The sequence below is a fragment of the Acomys minous genome, assembly GCF_964271855.1.
Source record: "Acomys minous genome assembly, chromosome: 2".
Classification (NCBI taxonomy): Eukaryota; Metazoa; Chordata; class Mammalia; order Rodentia; family Muridae; genus Acomys; species Acomys minous.
Genome location: NC_140484.1, coordinates 75,659,595 through 75,684,178, shown reverse-complemented (window position 1 = coordinate 75,684,178; position 24,584 = coordinate 75,659,595). Strand labels below are relative to the sequence as shown.

The following is a 24,584-nucleotide window of genomic DNA, read 5'->3' as shown; positions in this document are numbered from 1 at the left end:
TGCGACTCATTCATTAATATAGTATTTGTAGGTGCCTAGGTCCTGTGGATACAAAAATAAGCCGAAAGGTATCAGACGTCAAGATGCAGGCCACTGACAAGAAGTCAATACCAAGAAGGGAGGAGAAAACTGTTACCAACTGAGAAGACAGAGTTCTGTGGAAGGGGTGGGGGTGGGGGGTTGAGAAGGCCGAGCAGAGAGTGAGGCAGGGCCTTGGAGGTGGGAGGATAAGGACACACCTGCCAAAACGACAAGAACAGAGCCTGATCGACTCCAGTTTCCTCTGGAAATTGGGAAGGTAATCTAAGGGGAGTGGGTGCGCCTGGGGTAGGGAGGAACAGCTGTGAGAAAAGTGAAAAGTCTGGCAAAGGCACTCAGGAAAACGGACTGGAACCAGCGCCAAGGATGGGAAGGCAGTGCTAAAGGCCCAGAGGAGCTGGAGGCAGTAAGGTCTGGCAGTGCCGACCTGAACAGTTAGATTGTCTTTCTGGGCTACACCCCGCATCCCAGGAAGAGGAGAGAAAGCCAAGTCAGGCATTTTGCAGAGGAGATGAAAGAGGAAGGGCAGCTGGAAGAAGCCTTGAAAGTGATGCCCAAGAGGAAATGTGTGACTGACTCAGGTCACACAAGAAGCTCAGAAGGGACGGACTGTGGTCAGAGTGGACAAGGAATTAGGGTGAAGTTTCTAGAAGTGGCCTAAATCACATTTACATCCCCACCAGTAGTGTGTGGCGCAGCCTTCCCGCCTCTGTGACAGCAGCACACCACTATCTTGAACACAGTTTTGTGGGTAAAAATTGAATTTTGAAGCTTTGCATTTCTGAAAACAGTGACAGCCAGGCACGGTGGCCACACCTTAATTCCAGCACTGCGGAGGCAGAGATGAACAGAGCTCTGTGAGTATGAGGCCAGCCTGGTCTACATACCCTCATTTTAGACCACCCAGAGCTACATAGCAAGGCCCCATCTCAATGACACAGCAAAAAGAAGAAAGAAAAAGAAGACAGTCTCATCTATTCCTGGGCATCTTTCTGTGCGTGGCCATGAACGCTCTGCCTACTTGCTCACAAGGCCAGTGTTCTTTAAATCAGAGCTTCACATACAGGGTATTAGCCCTTGGTGGGGCTGCTGGTCTTTTCTAAATAGCATTCAACATAGCATTAATTATGAAACCATGACAAACAAGGTTACTTATTTTGTGGTGTTGAGGACCAAACCTAAGGCCTTGAGCAACTAGGCAAACACTCTTCCTGAAACTTAACTGCTTACATCTACAGGTTATCTACTATTCTTTTGGATTTTCATGCCATGCCACGTACTTTACTTTCTATTATTTACTTTCTATTATTTCTATTTGTTTCTATTAAATTTTTATGACGTTTTTCCCTTATGTTGGGCATTGAACCTGGGGCTTCAAGCATGCTAGACAAGAGCTCTAACTCTGAACTGCTCCTAGCCACTTTGTACAAATCACTTTGGCATATGATGATGAGGTGAAATGTAATCTGACCGGTCCCCAGTGCTAACTAACCTGTTGTCTCGTCCTATTTCCTCATGTCTTGTGATACCTCTTCATCACACGTGCCTTAATCATTCCGAGGCTTGCTCCACCGTGGTGTCAGGAGCCCTCCAAGAACAACACAGAGGCTGACCAGGCTAAGGTGAGCAAGAGAAAGGGGGTAGAGTACGGAGAAAGGGAGTGGGAAGGAGGGAGGATGGAGAGAAAGGGAGGGAGGGAGGGGAAAGGGGAAGAGAGGCGAGGGAAGAAGGGAAAGGGGGAAAGACAGCACAGGAGAGAGAGTGCACTGGCAGGCTGGAGAACAGCATAGTGGTGCCTCAGGTCCACTACGGGCTCAAGTTCAGCACGCTCTTTCTACACCCCACAGCCCAACTTTAAAAACAACTCAGCCAAATAGCTGTGAGGAAATCTGACTCTGACGGGAAATAATTTGATGACTATGAATTCTCATCCCCACGAAAACACTTCTGCTTTGGGAGGAGCTCACGTCTAACGCACGCGAGTATGCGTTCTAGAGACTAGTGAGAGAGCACGAACCCACACGGGAACAGCGCTGGCGTGTGGAGCTCTGTCCGAGCTTCTCTGAGAGCTGAGTTTGCTGACTGCCAGGCTGGAAGGTGGGTTTCCTCACCTTGGTGTTCTCATCCGTGCCCTTGATACCTCTAGCGCCTGTGAAGCTACACACGGATCCTTTTGGAAAGCAGGAGGCGTCCTGGCCTGAGGACTGTTACAACCTCCACCTAAAATCTTCAGCAAAGCTTCTATTCTTAAAGCATGCCCAAGAATCAGAGCCTACAATTAAGTCTGTTGCCTCAACTCGAACACACGGCCACCAATAATCCATGCCAAGCCCTCTACCACCACTCACCTTCCAGTCCCTTGTCAGAAGAGCATCTGTTTTCTAGAGTCAGACTAGTAAAACCCCAGCGTCCTGCCGGGCAGCCACACAGAACAGAGGGCCCATGTAAAATGGACTCCGCCCACCGGACTCTTAGACCATGGTGGTGAGTGCCTGCCACCCAAGCACTGGGAAAGCTGAAACAGAGGGGCTGCCATGAGTTCTAAAGCCAGCCTGGGCTACATAGTCAATCCCAGGCCACCCAGGGCCGTACCATAAGACCTCACCCCCACACCCATTCCTACACACACGAGTCAAAGGAGTACATCACCCTCCCTATCTTTCAACTAAAACCTCATATTCCAAGCAGCCAAAGATATAATAAAATTATCAATTGTAACCAGTCAACTATATATTGTGCAGTAACATCACCCACATTAACCAATGAAAGTAGTTAGGTCTTCAAGAATAAGAAAACACCTGGAAAGTACACAAACGTCTGTGGACGTAAGAAGTATCACGCCCAGCCTCTCTGCTGCCCCAGGAAGATCTTCTGCATCTACGACGACTCCTTGAGGCTCAGCCAAAGATTACTAAGCCAGGTACACTCAACCATGCATTCCGGTAAATTAATTCATTTACTTTTGTACCAAGAGGGCCTAGCACAAAGTAGGTACCCAATAAATATTACTACTAGTTTGTTATTTTATTTTCCAGACAAGTTGTCTCTACGTAGCTCAGGCTGCCTGGAATTCACCATCCAATTGCTTCTGACTCCCATGTCCTAGGATTTAGGCATGTACCTCCACACCTGGCACAACTAATATTTTAATGAATGACTTTCCAAACAATCAGAGTTTTAAGTTTCCCTAGAAGCTAGAAAAGAAGCACTATCAATATCCCTTTTTAAACAAAAATGGGGGGGAAGGGCACACAGGAAACATGATCATATGAAAAGCACTGGGTAACCCCAGATTAAAAACCAATACACCAGATTACGACCCCCAGTCACTGAGGCAGTGCAGAACTGGCGCTCACACATTTACAGGTCCTGAAGCTGTGGGAGGGCCAAGACGACCCAAGAACACATAAGAAAAAAGAGCATTAAAAATACAGCAGAGCCAGGTGGTGGCAGTGCTCGCATTTAATCCCAACACTCGGGAGGCAGAGGCAGGCGGATCGTCGTGAGTTCGAGGCCAGCCTGGTCTACAAAGAGAGTCCAGAACAGTCAAGGTTACACACAGAAACCCTGTCTCAAAAAATCAAAAAACAAAACAAAAACAAAAACACCCAAAAGCAAAGGAAAACAACAACAAAAAACCAAAACCAAAAACACAGCAGGGAGATGAAGAGTCACCCTGTGCCTATTTCAGCAAGGAGCAGCCAGCTGTGACTCGAGTCCTCAGCTCTTCCTGTCCTCCTTCCCCAGCTTGGGCACTGTAGTCCCGTTTCCCCCTCAATCTGAAGTGCCATCATCTTAGGCCTGTTTGTCCTCACCTCTCAGCCCAGTGCTGCAGCTTCCTAGCCACTCTCCTAACACATCCCAGCCACACCTGCTCCCAGACTTTGAGCCCAAAGAATCATCTTTACTCTCTCAGACTCCACACCAACCCAAATCTGACTGCGGTCATCTGTAAACCATAATCGCCTCAAATTGGAAAAAGAAAATTAGTGACAGGCTCCAAAGAGGCAAAAGCCACCAATACTGCGGTGGTGGTCAAAGGCTGTGTATTTTCATCTTGACACAAGGAGTTTGGGGTGTCATTGGTACATTAACTATTAGCATCCCAAAGTGCAAACATAATGAGGGTATCACCAAGGTCTGAAGAAGAGAGGTGTAAACCTGCTCAAAACAGGTCCACTCACCACTTCATCGTGCATGGGGGAGGAGTCTGCGAGGCCCCACCCACCACTGAAGGACTGTGGGCAGCTAATGGCTGCTAGTGGAGGGTTATCATTCTCTTTGGAGGGCACATGCTCAACAGTTAATGCAAGATAAAGACAATGAGGGCACACCAATTCTGACGTTTCTGAAAGCTTTTAAGATCCAAGCCACATTCTACACTGACTGATAGTGCATCCCAAAAGCCAAACGACCGGAAAACCAATGTGCTAGAGAGGGCTGTTCTCCTCCTAAGCAGACTCAGGCGACTTTCTGATTTATAAGCCAAAGAAGCCATTAAAATAAAGGACAGAAAAGCTAGGCACAGTGGCACACGCTGTAATTTCAGCACTCAGGGAGGCAGAGGCAGGTGGATCTCTGAGTTTTAGATCTATAGACCCAGTGTGGTCTATAAAGTGAGTCCAGGACAGGCAAGGCTACACAGAGAAACTCTGTCTCAAAGAACTACAAACAAACAAACAAACAAACAAACAAATAATGAGGGACAGAACATACAGCGTCAGGTCCCCTAAGGTTATTTCTATCCTGTTGCAATTCTGCTGTTGCCTACTCTCTCCACCAGCCTGTCATTATGATGCCCAGGTATTTTGTATCCAGAAGCCCTAACTGAACACGTGTCCCTCCAGGTACATGCCAGAGCCCCCAGTGCTACACCCAATACCCTCAATCCTAGCACCCCCTATGCAGTGAGTGAATTACTCTGGTGTATTCCCTCAGGTATGGCTGGGTTTGGTTTCAATCAGCCACTCCAGGCCATACATCTGCAAGTATCCAATGACCATGTGCAACCTAAGCTGGTGGATTCCTAAATGTTTACACCGACAAGTGACAAGTAATCGGAAGACTGTGCATCTCTCAACATTTGTTGACATAAGTATTTGTGTTCACCTGAGTCGCTCTTGACTTGTTCCATGACTTATGACTTAAAGCATTTGTGAAGCATACGTTTGACTGACTCGTGTGAAAGAATATAGGAAACTCGAGAAGAAATGCTCATGAAACATTAAAGCAGAGATCAAATGGATGGCTAGACTCAAAGGCATCGCTGATAAGGCAGACACCTAAAAAGGAAAACCAGGGGAGTGGAAGAGAGAAACTTCTTAGGATAATCAATATCCAATAACAATACAACCAAGCACTTGAAATCAATGAAAGGCTGTGGCTCAGGATCACCAGCCCTATTGAAAGCGACTAGACACTGCTTCCAGGCCCAACATGCTCTCACTTCATCTGCAGCAATTCGGCTCCAAATGCTCACGGTGGTTTCTCATCTGACACAGGATTTGCACAGATCTGTCTTTCTGCTGGTATTGCTCTTAGCCTCGCACTAGCCCAGAGCATGCCACGCCACACAATTCCCTGCTGCGCTCCTTAAGCCAGCAAAACTAGCTGCCAGGCAGTCTTCAGTCCAGGTGAAAAGCGAGAGGCTGTCTAAGGTGACGGGAAGGATGGGCGCCCGTTAAGAACAGAAACAGCGGGAGAGGATAAGGAGAGCAAGCTCATGACGCTGACAGCAGCACACAAACATGGAAGAGAAACAGGACAGAAGCCAGGGCCTCACCGGTGCCACACAAGCACTCCGCAGGTGAGCCCCATCCCCAACCCAGCAAACTCACTGTAAACTCCCTGGGTTCTATGGACCACCCAGGTCACCTTTCTAGTTACGCAACCCCACCACTGCAATGCGTGACTGTGTTAGTTGCAAAAAGCCTTCTTTGACAAAACAGGATGGATCAGATTCAGCCTGCAGGCAGAAGTCTGGTGATCCTTGGTTTAGAGCAGTTAAGAAAATGAGGCAAATTTAAGGATGATGGTCATGATAGTTCTACTAAGAGGTACTATCACTTAGTAGTGGAACGATGCCAGGACCACAGCACAAAACTGAAATTCATCACCCAAGAGGTGAGAGTTACGGGGCTGAGAAGCGACCAACAGCGCTCCCTGGTACCAATATAATCGGCCTTCCTCTGTATTCCCATCTGCAGATTTAACCAACTTGAGTAAGAAATATTTAGAGGGAAATTGCTTCCAATCTGAGCAAACTTTTCCTTTACTATTATTCCCTAAAATATACAGTATACTATTTCCTTATACAGTATTTACAATGTGCTGGCTATGGTAGGTGACCTAGATATGATTTAAAGTATGAAGAACTGCAATGGCTATATGCAAAAACTGTGATGTTCTACATGAGACCTGAGCATCTGAGAATTTTAGCAGCTAGGTCCATCCTAAAGATAGACAGCGACATACACACAAGGAACGTGCAGTGTTACTTAGGACCATCACAGTCTTAGAAAGGTAGGAACAGCAAAACACAACCTTCCTTAACTCATCCTTTTTAAAAAGAGGGTTCCTCTCGCCAGGAGTGGTGGCGCACGCCTTTAATTCCAGCACTTGAGAGGCAGAGGCAGGCTGATCTCTGTGAGTTCCCGGCCAGCCTTGTCCTCAGAGTGAGTTCTAGGATAGCCATGGCGGTTACACATAGAAACCCTGTCTCAAAAAAGAAAAAAAGAAGCCGGGCGTGGTGGCGCATGCCTTTAATCCCAGCACTCGGGAGGCAGAGGCAGGAGGATCGCTGTGAGTTCGAGGCCAGCCTTGTCTACAAAGTGAGTCCAGGACAGCCAAGGCTTCACAGAGAAACCCTGTCTCGAAAAACCAAAAAAAAAGAAAAAGAAAAAAGAAAAAAAAGGAGGAAAAAAAAAAAGGAAAGGGCTCCTCACTGTAAAAAATGTATTTCTTTTTATTTTATGTGTATGAATGCTTTCCATGTATGTATGTATGTATGTATGTATGTATGTTATGTATGTACATCATGTGTGTGCAGTGCCCAGAGGCCAGAAAAGGGTACCAGATTCCCTGTAACCAGAGTTAATAGATGCCATGAGCAGACATTTTGGTCCTAGGAGCCCAGTTCTCTGGAAGAGCAGCAAGGACTCTTAAGGTCTGCACTATCTCTCCAGCACCTCTTTTTAAAGGAGGACTTCCATTCCCTTTTCTAAGGTCAAAAACTTTAAGTTCACCTGGTAGATTAAAAGGAAAACATCCAATTGGCTAGAAAGTAAGGCAGTTCTAAAATAAAATAACCACAGCATTTCTTGTTTTCTTCCTATGAGGTATTGTATATGAAAAATAGCATATATGTAAAAAATAACAAATAATGACAAAACAAATTAGCCAACTACATCTTAAGAAGTAACTGATGACTTCTCATGCCACAAGTATTAGTCTCTAAGCTAGAGGTCAAAGCAGACAGCCCAAGGCCAGATAAAGTTTGCGGATATGTTTTCCTTGGCCTACATGGATGGAATTCTTTTTTTTTCTCTCTCTCTCTTTTTAGTCACTAAAATGAATCATAACCCTTTGCAGGAAAATCGGCATTCTGGGCCATCATTAAAAAACGGGAGGTATGAAGGGGCCTAGAGAGCCGGTCCAGCTGGTCAGAACACTTGCTGCGCTAGCCGAGGAGCAGGGCTTGGTTCCCAGAACCCACACGACGCCTCACAGCCACCTGTAACTCTAGGTCCAGGGCATCTGATCCTTTTCTAACCTCTGCAGGCTCGTGCATGCATGTGGTGTACATAAATATGCACAGGCTCACACACAATACATGTATGTATGTCCCTCTTTTAAAAAGGGAGATGTGGCTAAACAAAGTGGCTAGAGCTGAAAAGCAGCCATCCCCTTTAAATGGCCGAGTGTTCGCGAGTCCCCAGCACTCCTCGCCCTCACACCCTCCTCCCACACCTCAGTTCTTTATTTTGTCTGTCCTGGCACTTGGCGTTTGTGATCTCTGCTCATACGCAATTAATTGTAGTTCCCAATTGCGTGGAGTACGGAAGACATTAGTTGAAATTAAAGACTTACAGATATCCAAATAGGTACACTACTACAACTAAAACAGATTCACAACCCTTCTCATTTGGAGAGGGGTCAAAAAAAAAAAAAAAAACGACTAAGGTTGAAACTTACTGTACACACTTAAAACCCACTGACTATAAACTTGGCCTGCGATGACGAGAAGGTCCCATGGGCAGCTACACTGTTATGTACCCTTCGGGGGTAATTATGTGCACACGTTTTGCTGCAGAAATGACATCCTGGGACTGAAGCGGTCACCCAGGCTCAGCTGGAGGCTACCTATGGCACCAGCACATACGCACACCGCTTCTACAGAACCCAAAAAGCTCTGAATTCTGAAACCCATCTGGAGCTGACATGGAAGCATACCAGCCATCATAACACTTGGGAGGCTGAGGCAGGAAGAGTTCAAAGCCTCCCTGGCCTATACAACAAGACCTCTTTGTCAAAAACAAACAAACAAACAAACAAACAAACAAACAAACAAAAAACCCAAGGTCTCAAGGGTTTCACATCTGGAACCACCAGCCCTTCTGCCTTCAGGAAATTACATGCAGAGTAGATGGAGTGTAATAACTTATTTTAATGGATTTTTAACTTAGTTACCATGGTATCCACCTACATTTGAGCAACAGAATGATACATACAAAGTATCCCATAGCCTGTCATGGTGCACCCTCCATTACAACTGCAAACCATGGAGGGTTCTCCCCAGCACCAGGAACTTCCGTCATAGGGTGATTCATAACAGAGTCCCATGCTGCCTTCATAAATAAAGAGGATGCTAGGTGACCACATCCTTCTGTAGTTGCTTTTTTACTTCCCCAGGGGAAAGGGGAGGATTTTCATATACCTGTAAATAAGCTGTTTGGCATTCTAGAATGCCACAACCTGCAACCCACCGGAGGTGGCCTCAGACGATCTAAGAAGATGCCCAGATGGGGATCTTTTCCCTGTCCTGCAGAAAGCCACTGGCTTGGTACCGAGCTTTCCTGGGTGCCCTGTTTAGAGATCTCCAGGGAGAAGTAGAACGGAACCCAAGGTGAGGGAAGAAGCCAGTAAGTCAGTGAGGAGTACAGGCTGTGACTGTAGGCAAAACAAGGAGCTGGTATGCGGCAGGCATGCACAGGAAGAGCTGCCTCAGAGGACTTTTATACAACACGGTACTGGGGACCACTGTGAGACCAGCAGGTAGCCATCCGTGTACCTTGGATGAAAATCCCAGCTGCTGTAATGGACAGCTACCTCCGCGCCTGGACAGAGTCCTTAGATCTCAATGATCAGGAAGAGGTCAGCAAGAAATATGAAAAGATAAAACCCATCAGCCACGGGTACACACACAGGGAGCTGATGCCCACCCACCCCAATGGGAAAGCTGTTGCTTGCTTCAAGGCCTGTACTAGACAGGGATTATTAAATCCTGACAGAACTTCCAAGATTCTTCTAGAAGAAGCATGAGATCCATATTTTTCAGACGAGAAGTACTAATTTTTTTTAAGTAATAATAAATGAGTAAGCAGTGAATAAAGCAAACAGAATACATCTACGGCCCGCAAGCCTAGTCTGCCACCTTTGGCTGCGACCATCCACATATCCAGATATTAAAGAGGACTGAGTCGGGTTTCTAAACTTCGACACTAATGTAGCCGGTACTGCACAATGCTCCGTTGTTGGCACTGTTCAGGAGGACCCATGCCAGCAAAAGATGCCAGCAGCGACTCCTGCCCCACCTACCCAAGTCATGACCGGCAAGAAGAGTGGAATGTGGCTCAGTGGTAGAGCCCTTGTCCTAAGCAAAGCCTCTAAAAGCCTCCAGTGTCCCCTAAGGAAACAGCCTCGGTTAGGAGCCACTGAGTTACAGCACCAGGCAACTCACAGCGTCCAAGACTTGATGGTGGAAGCCCTGAAGATGAATAAAGCAACATACGTTAAAGCTTCAACATTAGAAACCTGGTTTGTGGGAGGCGGAGGCTGGTGGATTGCTGTGAGTTCAAGGCCAGCCTGGTCTACAAAGTGAGTCCAGGCCAGCCAAGGCTACACAGAGAGACCCTGTCTCGAAAAACAAAAACAAAACAAAACAAAACAACCTGGTTTGTATTCACAACTCCATCACGTGTCAGCCCTGTGTCCTCTCTGATCTCTGGCTTCCTTGTTGTTAAACCAGGAATAAGCACCACCACCCCAGAGCCGCTGGGAGAATGCAGTGAGTCCCTCATGAGAAGTGCATTAGCTTAATGATCACGGAAGATGTGCAGGGCGTTTGTTCATAAACATGGCCCCTTTCCTGGTAAAAGGGCGCCTGAGACTGCGGTCAGAAGGACGTGGGCTGCAGAGGCAGAAGGCCCGCACCACGTCCTGTGTGGGTCACCTAGCAGTAGTTGTGCCAACCTGGTAGCTGCCGTGGGGGTGAGAACCAGGCCAGGTGGCGAGGCACAGCCTTTGGTAAGGCACTCCACCGTAGAAAGGTGAAATGATTAAAGATCTCAGCATGTAAAAATGAGCTCCCCAACAAAGCCAGAGAAGCAACCATGCCATGGTATCAGGTAAAGAAGGAACAAGGAAGCGGTAACTTCCAGGTTCTCTGAGATAAGCAGTTGCCAACACAGACCCATAGACCACATCTGGCCTCAAAAAATAAAATAAAAAAATAAATATGTGTGTAGTGTAATGTAATACCACTGTGATTAACTTGAGTTAAATATCATCTAATGTTCACCAAAATGTACGTTTTAGGCAACTGCCTGAGAACCCTAGAGGCTGGGACCCACATTCCCACAGACACCCCCTTAGTAGAACATGGCCCCCGCAGGCTCTCTGCAGTCCTTCCCCGGCCCTCGCCACACCTGAGTTACCAAATGAAAGCGTTCAGACCAACTCCTGTCAGGGTGACTCTGCCAGGGATGAACTCCTTGCTACAGTTCTCCCGCGCCTCTCTTGACCCATGCATCTCCAAATCCCGTACCTCTTAGCCTCCTGTAGAGAGAGCCTCCTCTACTCAAGACAACATTCTCCCACCGCCTCCCCCTGACCCGTGGTGCACCATCTGCCTCACACTAAGAGTTTTCAAGAGAGAGTGCCTCTCTCCTTTTCCACAGCGAGACTGCACAGGCTCGACAGGGCTTTTTTCGCTTGCCTAATCAGCGCCTGCCCGTTCTCCTTCTGCCGGTAATAGCACCCCAGCCTACCTTGGGAAACAGCACTCCTCCCCTCTCTGTTTGGGTGGGGTTGAGCCCATTCCATTTCCCAGGAAAGGCATGTGACCCAGAAACAGAACCAATCCCGGGACTTTGGCCACAGTCACAAAGTATTCTTTTTCTCTGAGACTTGTACTGAGGATACCGGAAGTCTGTGAACACAGTCTGTCTATAAGAGTGAACCCTCCTGGATGCCCCCAAATCCAGCACTGGGATGGCTGGGGTAGGAGGACTGGGAACTCTGGGCTATGCGGTGAGACCCTCTCAAGCAAAAGCTGTGCTATACCCGGACTCCTGCCCCAGGCCAATGAATCCTTTCTGCTCAGGCACCAAGAACTGTTTTTTTTTTTTTTCATTATCAGAAGAGACCTAATTCTTGCAAGAATATCTCAAAAAAAATACTTGGAGATGGAAGGAAAACAAAAGGCTCTGCTCACATCTCCTGCAAGCGGCTCTTGTGACCTCCATGCAGCAGCAGACAGGCTCTCTGTGCACCTGCCTCCCTCCTGGAAGCGCTTATCTTCCGTTTATAATTACTTGGGGCTTGCCTATCTCCTCCATATCTCTGCTGAGCAGCCCCAGGGCAGAAACCTTGTATTTATCTCTGATTCTCTAATATCGCACAGTGATGCACAGCGAGGCCTTGGGGTTCACTGATGATGTGACTCAACAAAAAGCAGGGGGACAAAAACAACCGTCCTCACTGCTCTTCCCTAGGGCACCCACAGCGTGAGGCCACCCAAGTCCCCACAGACTCATCCATCCTCTGCGTGCACACTGCATCATGATAGCTCCTTCTTTCTAGGCATTACGAATCCTCCACCAAGTGGGTTTCCCACAAGCATTCCATCCTACGGGAATACCTCACTGCACCATACCACTTAGAATCCTACAAACTGATACACTGATAACGGTGGGCAATCACACATATAAATTCCTTCTCTATCCAGATCACTGCTGGGAAAAAAAAAATTTGTGCTAGAAAAGCATTCATCTTTACTCAAATACACCCACAATCTGTTTCTGGTACGTGCCAACATCTGGCTCCATTCAATAATAATTCTCCGCTCTGTCCTCTGTTTTTCTTTCTACACCTAAGGTTAAGAAGGGAGAAAGCACACACACACACACACACACACACACACACACACACACACACACGGAGAGAGAGAGACAGACAGACACACAGACACACAAAGAGAGAGAGAGAGACAGAGAGAGAGACAGAGAGAGAGACAGAGTGATATCTAGGAAACCAACAGCAAAGAGCAACAGGTTTTCTCCCCAAGAAAAACAAATGTTCTGACTTTAGTCTCAGAACTGCCACACCCTTACAGCTCAGTAATAGCTGCAGCTTCCACTGGCATCTAGCAATAAAGATTTTCAAACAGAGTCAAAGGTCAGGGCCAGAATTACTGTCCCAGTATGAATCACCACTGCTCTATCCTGTTCATATTTTCCCATACTTAATCCCACAGCACCCGGCAATGCAGTAAGAGCTAGGATCCTGGAATTAATGATTTTAGCAGGTCACTGGTCATGGCACAGGAGTCACGGATCTTGGGAATCAAAGACACATAGGAAAGATGCTCAGAGTGCTCAGTTGAACAGCCAACAGGAACAGGTAAAAGAGACAGGTTCGATTATAGAAAGCAGGTAGCACATGGCATCATGACGGTGCCCATCTGGGACATCAAGGACCCTCTAAGGGCACAGAGACTATCACTGAGAGACCTGAAGAATGAGAGAGAGCTATCTATCAGCTAGCTGTGGTAGAAGAGGCCTCTGGGATTTCCAGGAAGAGGATAACACATAAGGAACACAGGCCTCCGGTGGAAACTGAAAGTGGGCAAGTGTGGCTGGAATGTAAAAGGCAGGAAGGGAGCCTAAGGGGCAGCAGGAGCCCTCAGAACCCTAAGCAGCTTTCAAGAGAGAAAGCTCTAAGAAATTTGAATACAAAGAGCAACTGTCCCTTGTCCCACACAATACAAAACCTAATAAATAACAAAAAACAATCTAAGTTGGTCTTCACTAAGTTTTGATTCTGCCGTGCATACTACTGAGAACTCTGAAAGGGGTACAAAACTCACAAGAAATTATTATTTCTCATCATGTTTCTTGTTCAAGCCATTGGAGTAACTCGCCTTGATCTTCCTTTCTTTAATTCTACAAGCAACAGAAAAGTAGGCATGCCTGGGCTTAAGGGGCAGGAACTGAATCTGCATAAAAGATAATGCATAGCAAAATTACATGATGGGGATTTTTTAAAAAAGAGACTCAACAACAAAACTTAGCAAAAAGTTGAGGGAAATGAAACACCCGTAAAAAGCAAATTTAGAAAACCCAAGAGGAAGTAAAAGTATTTTCCTATACATAAAAAAAGAAGTGTCTCTCGTGCTTCAACCAAACCAAACTCCCCTTAACTGCTGAGGGGGGGGGGGGAGGGAAAGGGCGAGAGCTGTGAAAAAAAATTCATGTATCTCCGTGCAGAATGAACAGCACAGCTAGCCACCCTGCAAGACCTTGAAATGTTTGTTCCAGATAGCACAGCGCATGACAACAGCCTCCTGAAGCTCTATAAACCACAAATCGCTGCTGTCCTACAGCCTACTCAACTACAGCCCTTCCTGTATTCTTTCCTTAACAAGGAAAGAGAAAAATGTTTCTTATCAGGCACTCATCATAGGGTATCAAAGAAATACAAACTACCAAGTCCCAGGTGAGGAAAAGACATCCTTTTCCCTTTCCAAACTTCTAAACGTCAAGTACTTGCAGCAAGTACCCAATAGCCTGGATTCTTCACGGGGGGCGCTGGTTGTGGGGAGGAGGGGGATGAACTGAACTGGGCAAACCACACTAGCCTAACACCCCTTCACTGCCTTGTGACCAGTATGCTCTTTCTGGAAGGAAGGCTGCAACAGCGGAGAACGCCGCCCCCAAAGCTGTGCGTCTGGCAGTGCGCTAAGCACACAAGTTTGCGGAGTTTTCGCACCAGGCGGCGAGCTCGGTCTGGCGGGGACGAGAAACGGGAAAGGCTCGCGTGGGTTCCCCCAAAGGCGATGCTCCCCAGGGCAGGACAATAGGCAGAGCCCAAGCCGCAGCTTGGCCCAGACCCCCGCCCCACTGGCCCAGGCCCGGCCGCGCCCGGCTCTCCCTGCTCCCCGGCTCCTCGCGCGCAGGACCGGCCCGCCCCCCGCGCGCCCCCCGCCGGCGCGCCCCGCGCACTCGCCTGCCGACAGTCTGGTTGGCCAGCTGCTTCATGCGGTTGAATTGCTTCTTCATGGCGGCGGCGGCGGCGGCGGCGGCGGCGGCGGCGGCCCGCGGGGCTCGGGACGGGAAGAGCTGGGGATCTTCTGGCGGTTCCTACCTACATCGCTTCCCGGCCCCCGAGGCGGCGACGGAGGCTACAATTCGGCCCCGCCCTCGTCGCGTCACTTCCAGCGCCGAGGCCGGCCCTTACCACGAGTAGAGCCGAGCCGAGCCGAACGAGGCCGAAACCAGAGAGGTGGAGTCGAACAGGTGCGGACGAAACCAAGATGGGTGGAGTTAAGCCAGTCTGGGCGGGGACCAGTGAGGCCCTGCGGAGGTCGGTAGAGCCGAGCCGAACCGGGCCGAAACCAGATGGGTGGAGCCGAGCTGGGCCGAAACCGGAGAAGTCAAGTAGAGCAGGAACGAACAGAGTTGGGTGAACTTAGGGGTGGAGTCGAGCCACTCGTCGAGCGGAGAGAGATGGAGTTGAACCAATCGGAGACGGACGGGCGTAGCTCAGCGGAGAAGGGCGGAGACAAGTCCTGGCGGGCACCTGGACCCTGCCATTCGGTGCTAGAGACATTCGGGAAGGACCAGAGAGCTGAATTTGGAACCTACACTAGAGGGGCCTGGTAGAACGTGGGCGAGCCTAGCCGATCCAGGTCCGGTCACGCAAACTGGAACACAGACGGATGGTGCCCAGCCGGACCCCGAAGCCGGGCCAAGCCGAGAAGAACAGGAGTGGTCCTAGTCGAATGAGGTCGAGCCAAGCGAAGACGAACAGAAAATGAGGTTACGCTGAGCCAAGGACTGAACCTAGAACGGCGGGTCAGTCCAGGATATATTCTAGCAGGGCAGGAGCGAGCTGAGGCAGATCTAGCCGGACGAACCAGCTCCGTTTCCTCAACACCTGCACCCCTTGCCCTCTGTCCTCCCCAAAGGGCAAAGTATCAGGAGAGAGAGTGTGTGTCATGGAGACCCGCGACTGTTTGCAGGTGCTGCTCACTGGTCCATGGGAAAGGCTAAAAGAGTAGAATCGATCAGATGAGGGCCGCCTATAGAGTATACACCCAGATCCCCAGGCAAAGGAGACTGAGGCCCCTGCACTGGTGGGCTTCTGAGTCCCTGCTGCCTTAAATGATCTTAGGGATCTGATTTCCAGCCTTGCAGGCACAGTGGGATGGGGGACACTTGGTGGTTTTATTTCATGTTGCTGAACCCTTTTCTCCAAGGGAACCAAGTTAGCTTTATGACCTGCAGCCATGCCCGCCCCCTTAAGCAGCCTTGGCTCCACGTGGAAAACATTCCCCGTGTCCAGTGAGCTATGACAACCTTCACAGGCTGTGTGATGGTTTAAAATGTCAACTTCACTGGATCTAGAATCACTTTAGAAACAAATCTCTGCGCATGTCTGTGAAGACTTATCTCCATTGGGTTGAGATGGGAAGACCCCACTCTAAAGCGTTGCGTTGTCTGTGGCCCTCGACTGCCTAAAAAGGAGAAAGCGAGGTGAACCAGGAGCGCTCATCGCCTTCTGTGGAGGCAACGTGGCCTGCAAGCATCCTCTTGCCTCCCACTGGAATGCCTCCCTCCACCTGGAACGCACACTGCTTCTTTGTTCAGCATCTCACAGTAGAGAGCAACGAGTAAGAAACTTGAACGAACGTTTGTAGCGATCACATAACAGGTGTGGAGCCTTGGGTCAGACAGCAAACTGCAGGTGATCAATATTAATTACAACGGAGTGTGCTGAAATAAGGCTTTGGGGTCTTTTTGTTGTTGTTGTTGTTTGTTTTGTTCTTTTTCCTTTTTTTTTAGGAGTCTCATGTAGCTGAGCATGGCCTTAAACTGATCCTCCTGCCTCTAGCTGCCAAATGCTACAATTACAGGCTGGTGGCACCCAAGACTTATACTAAAGTAAGACGGATGAGACTTCAAGATCATTTGCCAAACCTGTCAGCCTTTGAGTCACTACAGTCAGATGCTACCATGAAACTAGTCTGTGGTGACGTAGCCGAGAAATCTCAGCTACTCAGGAGGCTGAGACAGGAGGATCACAAATTCCAGGTCAGTACAACAGCAATGCGAAACAGATGCTGTCATTATATTGGGGACCACTGCACAACCTTCATTCGGTTGTGGTACCAGTCATGTATAAGCTTCCCAAGTGGATGACATGGATTTTAATGTCAATTAAAACCATTGACAAATTTTTTTCTTTGTTTGTTTGGTTGGTTTTAGTGGCTTTTTTGTTTGGTTGGGTTTTTTGTTTGTTTGTTTGTTTGGGGGTTGTTTATGTTTTTCGAGACAAGGTTTCTCTGTGTAGCCCTGGCTGTCCTGGACTCACTTTGTAGACGAGGCTGGCCTCGAACTCACAGAGATCCGCCTGCCTCTGCCTCCCCGAGTACTGGGATTACACGAGTGCGCCACTACACCTGGCAAAGATTTATTTATTTATGTACTTTATGCATAGGGGTGCTTCGTCTGCATGTACATATTCGCACCAGAAGAGAGCATTGGATCCCATGGAGCTACAGTTATAGAGAGTTGTGCGCTGCCATGCAGGTGCTGGCAACTGAACTCAGGATCTGGGAAGAGCAGTGGAACTCTGTTTTTTTGTTTGTTTGTTTGTTTTGTTTTGTTTTGGGGGGGTGTTCCAGACAGGGTTTTTCTGTAACAGCCCTGGCTGCCCTGTACTCACTTTATAGACCAGGCTGGCCTTGAACTCACAGCGATGTGCCTGCCTCTGCCTCCCAAGTGCTGGGATTAAAGGCATGCACCACCATGCCCGGCTAGCAGTGGAATTCTTAACCACTGAGCCATCTCTCCAGCACAACAGACAAAGTTTGACCCTGGAGGTGTGTTGTTCAAACTTCTAGTGTTGAAGGAAAAGTGAAGTCTACCAACAAAAAGAACTCAACATAGAACAGAAGCCAGGGACTTGTCAGCCATCCTATTCAGTCATCAACCCCAGGCATCCAGAAAACCTCTGTGACTGCATACCAGAGACAGAAGGGTTAGAAATCACCTCTCAGCTAAGTGGCTCAGGGATTGAAGTCACTTGTCTCTAAACTGTGTTAAACACTGGTCTTGAGCAGCAGAGATGGCTCACCAAGTAAAGGTGCTTGCTGCCAAACTGAATCCCATCCCTGGAACCCACATGGTTACAAGCAGAGAAATGACTGTAGCAAGCTGTGCTCTGACCTTCATATTGCATGCACACTGTGGCACATGCGCACCACCCCCCACCACACACAGGCATTTAATTTTTTTTTTAACTGTCCATCTACAAAGGAAGAGTCAAGCCTCAGAATTGAAGAACTTGAAGACACAGTTAAAGGCTGGAGAGATGGCTCAGAGGTTAAGAGTATTAGCTAATCTTCCAGAGGTCCTGAGTTCAATTCCCAGCAACCACATGGTGGCTCACAACCATCTGTAATGAGATCTGATGCACTCTGTACATACAGACAGAACAGTGTATACATTATAAAATAAAATAAAAGACTTAAACTATATGCCCTATAGAAAGTAACAGATAGGGTTTGGCACAGCGTTGGTGTTCAACAGAAACAAAAATCTTAAATGTAGACCTTTGAGCTGGGTGTGGTGGCGCATGCCTGTAATCCCAGCACTTGAGGAAGCAGAGGCAGGTGGATCTCTGTGAGTTCCTGTCCAGCCTGGTTTACAGAGAAACCCTGTCTCGAAAAACAAAAACAAACAAACTAAATCCTGTAGACCTTTGAAGTACAGACTTTCGTGATAGAGCAAAGTAATCCAATGGAAGAAGAGGGGAAATCTGAAAGTTCAGAGCTTCCAAAGGAATTCCACAAATACACCTAAGGAAACAAAAGAAAAATTCTAGTAAAGCATAGGAGATTAAAAAAAAAAAAAAGATTCCTTGCATCTATGAAAGACCCAATTACCTGAAAATGGTGGAACACCTCAGGGAACAACAGGGCAGAGTGACCCTGTGGCTAACCCTAAAATGCTAAATGCTGTCACTGAAATACAAGTCACAGTGTCTCAATCAAATGTTTACGCCCAATAAGAAAGAGAAACATCGGTAAAAATTACTGAATATAAAAAGCAGTGTAACTGGGTCGGGGTTTCATACCTGGCAGAGCAGTTCCCCTTACTGTGATCTATTAATTTTTTGAGTTTTTTTGTTTATGTTTTGTTTTGGTTTGGTTTTTGGTTTGTTTGTTTGTTTTTTGTTTTGTTTTTTGAGATGAGGTTTCTCTGTGTAGCCTTGGCTGTCCAGGACTCACTATTGTAGACCAGCTGCGATCTATTGAAAGTCAGCCCTTGACACAAGGATTTGTTAAAAAAAAAGAAAGAAAGAAAGAAAAAGAAAGAAAGAAAGAAAAGAAAAGAGATAATAAAAAGCAGTGTAAGGGCTGGAGAGATGGCTCAGAGGGTAAGAGCACTGACTGCTCTTCCAAAGGTCATGAGTTCAATTCCCAGCAACCACATGTTGGCTCACAACCATCTATAATGAAATCTGTATACATAATAAATAAATAAATCTTTTTTTTTAAAAAGCAGTGTAAAATGTGCCTGCTTCAGTCTTTGAAGAGAAGGGCGGGGGTTACTTTAAAAACCAGAATAAGCACATAGCTATCTCTCCTGTACCCAGTTCTTTGCAGAGAAAATTCAAGAAGCAGCTCAGTTGGTAGAGTGCTTGCCCAGCATACACGAGGCTCTGGACTCCATCCTTAGCACTGTGTACATCGGCCATGGTGATCCTGGCTTGTAACCCAGCAATGGGAGGTAGATAGAGAAAGGCTGTGAACACAAAGTCGTTCTTGGCTATTTTCAAAACACAGTAGAACAGATCAAAATTCAGCTGTAGGAGAAAGACAAGAGAGTGAAACAGATTCTGATATTTTCCAAAGAGAAAAAGTTCAGTATCTAGATATAGAAACTAATGTAGAAGGAAGAAAAGAACAATCATTTGATTGTTCAGGTTGGAAACTCCTCTTGCATCGGAAGAGAATGTGTCTGTCACCGAACAGCCTGGGCAGCAACCACAGACAAGCTTAAACAAGTTGCCTGCTGGGAAATCAAAGATGAAGGGTCTTCATTAGTTCATGCACTCACACTTAGGCCCTTAGAGCCTGAAAGAAGGAGGAGCCTTTAGAGCAGGGCTTCTAGAACTTTTTCCACTTGCAACCCTCACCTGAGGAATTTATATACCACCCTGGGTGTATAAAATAGGTATGCAAATTAAGCATTTTTTTATCGTATATCATAACCATAAAGAATATACTGTGCTGATTAAAAACTAGCTCCACTTCAAACTGAGTTTTAAACTAAGTTACTATGTAAAGAAGAAAAGCCTGAGAGTCATCAGGATTTTTTTGAAAATTTATTTACTTATTTATTATGTATACAGTGTTCTAACTACGTGTACACCTGCACACCAGAAGAGGGCATCAGATCTCATTATAGATGACTGTGAGCCACCATGTGGTTGCTGGGAATTTAACTCAGGACCTTTGGAAGAGCAGCCAGTGCACTTAACCTCTGAGCCATCTCTCCAGCCCCAAGAGTCATCAGGATCTTATTCTTAGCCTAAGGACTGTAAACCACCAGATGTCTCGGCCACGACCCAAAGGGCAGTCCTGTCAGTGGTTGAATCTTGACACCAGTCTGAAGAGAAGATTGATCTCAGAGCCACCTGGCTCATTTCTCAAAATTGTTTCCCCTTCCCCTATTGTTTAATGTTATCCTAAAATATTAACCACATGCTTATTCTGCCTCTGTAATCTCATTTAACCCACGCTTGCCCAGAAAGCAACACACACACACACACACACACACACACACACACACACACATCATGATAATGCCTCATGGATCAGAAAATGCCCAGAGTTGGGACAACTGTGGTTCGTGCCTTTAAAACCTCCATCCCCTGTCATTCTCCTTTTGCAGCGGCTCTCAGATTTGCAAAGAAGGCTGTTATTGCAATGTTGCTATAAAAATAAACTTCTTACATTTTTTTAATTGAAAGAAAATTTGTCTGATATGGACTTTCCTTGGTGGTTTGGAACTCCACAACATTTTTTTTGGAGGCCCCAGGAAGATCTGCCAAAGACCCAGGCTCTGAGCCAGGGCTGTGGCAGAGGCCCAGAGACTTGGGGGTCTGGGAAGCCCGAGATCAGGCTGCCACAAATCAATAGTCATTAACTGGCATAGGTAGACTTGATAGACCCTAGGCAGGAGCCCAGTCTGTGACCATCATAAATTTCCAAACTGAAAAACAAAATGAAAGAAAGGATTGCCGGCCAATGTACATCTGAAATTTGGACTGATTGGAGTATGATTTTGTTCTATTTTGGGATCTGGGCAATATGGCGCAGTCTCAAGTGGATTGGACAGTGTCCTGAAGCCAGCTTCTGGGCAGAAGAGAAGCTCTTCTTTTATCCCTTTGTTAGGAACGGCTGAGTGTGTGAATGAAAGTGGCCACCACATGTCTGTTTCCCTCTGACTGCATGAACTTTCTGTCTTTTTAAGTTATTGTTTAATGGATCAGTGTTTTCTGGTGTGCTCATAAGTTTTGTTGCAGACATGGGAGCCATACCTAGTAAGCAAGGTAGGGGCCAAGGGGGAACGCAGCTGCTCCAAGTGAGGTACTCTCTCCTGCTGCGGCCTCCAGCTCTAACCTGAGGCCAGGTTGTTTCAGGAGCACCCAGTTCTGTCTTTGTGGCTCTGGCGGCTGCCACCCACTGTGCTGACAGTTCTGTAGGTGAGGCTCCCTACTTAGGTAATTCTAATTTGTGGTAAATTGACATTTTAAAAAATTATGAGGCCAAGGAATTTTGAACCATCTAGCCCTACTTTACTGTCACAGTTAACCAGTTTTCCATTCTATTTTTCTTTTCTTTCTTTCTTTTTTTGGGAGGGTGGGGAGTTTTGAGACAGGTTTTCTCTGTGTATCCTTGGTTGTCCTGAACTCGACTTGTAGACCAAGCTGGCCTTGAACAGAAATCTGCCTGCCATTCTATTTTTCACAACTTTTTTCCCAAGGTTGCAGAGAACCCTACTGAGGCAAGCTCTCTGAGCTCCATCCCTAGCCAGTTCCTAACTTTTTTTTTTTTTCGGTTTTTCAAGACAGGGTCTCTCTGTGTAGTCCTGGCTATCCTGGAGTCGCTTTGTAGACCAGGCTGGCCTCGAACTCACAGCGATTCCACTGCCTCTGCATCCTGAGTGCTGGGATTAAAGCCGTGCGCCACCGCACCTGGCCAGTCCCTAACAGCTTAAAGGCATTTGCAATGTTAAGGCTCTCTTAAATTTGTTACATTGTTGAATAACAGAGCAGCGAAAAAAAGTAATACTTAAAACTTGTTTCTTTTGGATGGATTCTCTGTCCTTCGTCGCAGTGAGAATCCTGACCTCCCTTAAGCCCTCGGTTGACCATATTTATAAAAGTTACTAACAAGAAAGCAAAAACTCAGAACAACTAAGACTACATTTCCCAGAAAGCATTGAGGTTCTCCCAGCATGTCCGGGCTCTCTATAGAAATTTCCGGGTTGTGCGGGCGGAGCCTAAAGAACTCTCCAATGGTCTGACTGGGCGAGTAGCTTGGTCCAGTTAACGTCATGGCCCGGGCACCAATCAGCTGAAAGGTGGCTGGGCGGCGCGCGGGGGCGGCGTCACTGAGCAGCGCCCTAACCCTGCTGCTCTGGTCTGTCTGTTTCTTGCCACTTCTCCTACTGCTCGTCGTCCCCGTTTCCATGTCCCTGGTGGGTGCCGCACCCCAGAACATCCCACACACATGGCCACTAGCTCGAGGGAGTCCTCGTTCTCTTCCTGCGCGTCAAACTGTGACTTGGACGACGAGGGAGTGCGCGGCACCTGTGAGGATGCTTCTCTCTGCAAGAGGTGCCTGGGGGCGCGGGTTCGGGATGGATGATGGGGTCCCAAGCCTAGGTGGCAAGCGGGGCACTGGGAAGGCATACACTTGGACACTGGGAAGAAGCTGACACACTCACCTGGAGCGGCCCTCGCGTCACACCCGGGAGGGGTTCATTTAAGTCTTAATTACTGTGCGTGAACCTGGGTACCACAACTGGGAGTTAAGGTGCTGAACAAAGCTTGACCTTCAGGAAAGACAGCGTGTGTTGCAAGTATTTAACTACAGCTTTGATGGGTTGGAGATGCAAAATTTCTTTGCTTTGTAGGTAACATCCTGTTGAAATTGGTCATGATTTCTCCTTGTGCACTTGAAACTCAGGCCTATGAGGGCCCGGACCCTGCAGTGTTTGTAGAGTCGGTACCACACACAGGCCACACTGTTTGTGGAGTGGTAGCTGGTGGTGGTGGTGGTGGTGGGGCATTGTTAGTACAGGAGGAAACACGACGCTTGCATGTCATCCAATAATTCATTCTTGCAACAGAGTTACTGGGACATGACATTATGGTAGGCCTTTACTTTGAGCTAGCTGTTAAGGTTTCAGTGACCACGAATACTTGACGTGGTGTTGAGGTCCTAGACTCACAGCCCAGTTGGGAGGAACAGTAAACTCAGGATTTAACTTTGGGCTCTTGGAGATGCAGCAGTGTCCTTAGAGTTTAAATTTTACACGGGGATGTTTAAACTGGCAAGAAAAGGCTGAAACCAGGAAGTTCGCAGTGTTCCGAACGAGGGAGGAGTGTGGGCTGGAGAACAGTTAGGACAATGCCCGGGAGATAGGATTGGCTCAGGGCCAGCGAGGTAGTAAGGTGTGCGGAAATACAACCTTTTGGGGGGGGGGAGTGTTGCACTTTCTGGAGGGTCTTAGAAACTAAGCATATGGATTTAGAGCATCAGTCCTGGAGCCAGACTCTGTCCAAGCTGTATAAACTTTGGCAAGTTCCTAACTTAAAATGTGTGTGTGTGTGTGTGTGTGTGTGTGTGTGTGTGGTGTATGCACATGCAGTCTGTATGCACGGGTTGGTGACTGTCCCTGTGGACTCCAGAGGAGGAGGATGCTGAGTGTCCTGTTCTAGCATCCTGCCTTGTTCCCATGAGACAGGGCCTCTCACTGTACCTGAGAGTCACCTTTCAGCTAGACTGGGTAAGGAGCAAGCCTTAGCAATCTTTTTTTTTTTTTTTTTTTTTTTTTTTTTGGTTTTTGGTTTTTCCAGACAGGGTTTCTCTGTGTAGCCTTGGCTGTCCTGGACTCACTTTGTAGACCAGGCTGGCCTTGAACTCACAGCGATCCGCCTGCCTCTGCCTCCCGAGTGCTGGGACTAAAGGCGTGTGCCACCACGCCCGGCGCCTTAGCAATCTTAGCAACCATCCTGCCCCCACCCTTGCAGCTCTGGGGTTACCAGTGTGTGTAGCCATGATTTTCGTTTTCATGGGGGCTGGCGATCCGATTCAGGCCCTCCTGCTTGTACACAAAGTGTTCTTACCCACTGAGCCATCCCCCCCATCCCCCTAACCCCCTTTGCTCCTCCCTTAGTTTTCTTGTCTCTGAAGTAGGATTGGTGGGGCTGGGGAGATAGCTTAGTTGACAAAGCGCTGGCTGTGCAAGCATGAGGACATGCATTTGTATCTGGACCATCCATGTAAGAAACTGTAACTCCAGCCCGGGGTGGTGGCGACAAGGGGGCGCCTGGAGCTTACTGACCAACTGGTCCAGCAAAATCGGTAAGTTTCACATTCCGTGAAAAACTTGACTTGTGTCTCCCTCCAGTATACTGCTGATCAGAGGCCACAGAGGCCTTGGAGTGGAGCTGCAATCATCTCTCTTTAAGAGCCTTAACAGGCGGGGCACGGTGGCTCATGCTTATAATCCCAGCACTTGGGGAGGCAGGGGCAAGTGAATCTCTGTGAGTTCAAGGCCAGTCTGGTTTATAAAGCAAGTCCAGGACAGCCAAGGCTTCACAGAGTAACCTTGTCTCAAAAAACCAAGAAGAGAAAAGAGCCTTAATGGTCCTTTCCTATGATGACATTTGTCTTTGTCCTGTAGGACACACCTGTAGCTAGAGAAGCTTAATAGTTGTAGTCTCTCGGTAAGAGGGTTAGG

General features: G+C 47.6%; 2 protein-coding genes across 9 annotated transcripts in view; one reads left to right on the top strand and one right to left on the bottom strand.

Annotated features, from left to right (window-relative positions):
- The window catches only part of ARHGAP17 (Rho GTPase activating protein 17), an 89,656-nt gene extending 74,917 nt beyond the window's left edge, over positions 1–14,739 (bottom strand). For 4 of the 6 annotated variants that reach the window (XM_084772333.1, XM_084772337.1, XM_084772334.1 and 1 more), the window contains exon 1: positions 14,545–14,738. In XM_084772333.1, the coding sequence (XP_084628459.1) occupies positions 14,545–14,597 (53 nt within the window). In that variant the 5' untranslated portion in view covers positions 14,598–14,738. Of the gene's footprint in view, positions 1–14,544 lie in introns of all 6 variants that reach the window. The other 2 variants (XM_084772339.1, XM_084772335.1) reach the window with 1 other exon arrangement.
- Positions 1,643–24,584, top strand: part of LCMT1 (leucine carboxyl methyltransferase 1) — a 72,151-nt gene continuing 49,209 nt past the window's right edge. The window contains exon 1 of one of the 3 annotated variants that reach the window (XM_084772351.1): positions 1,643–1,661. Coding sequence is in view for 1 of the 3 variants with exons in the window: in XM_084772349.1 (XP_084628475.1) it covers positions 22,346–22,452 (107 nt within the window). In the remaining 2 variants the exon portion in view is untranslated. Of the gene's footprint in view, positions 1,662–14,951; positions 16,632–22,206; positions 22,453–24,584 lie in introns of those variants that run through there. The other 2 variants (XM_084772350.1, XM_084772349.1) reach the window with 2 other exon arrangements.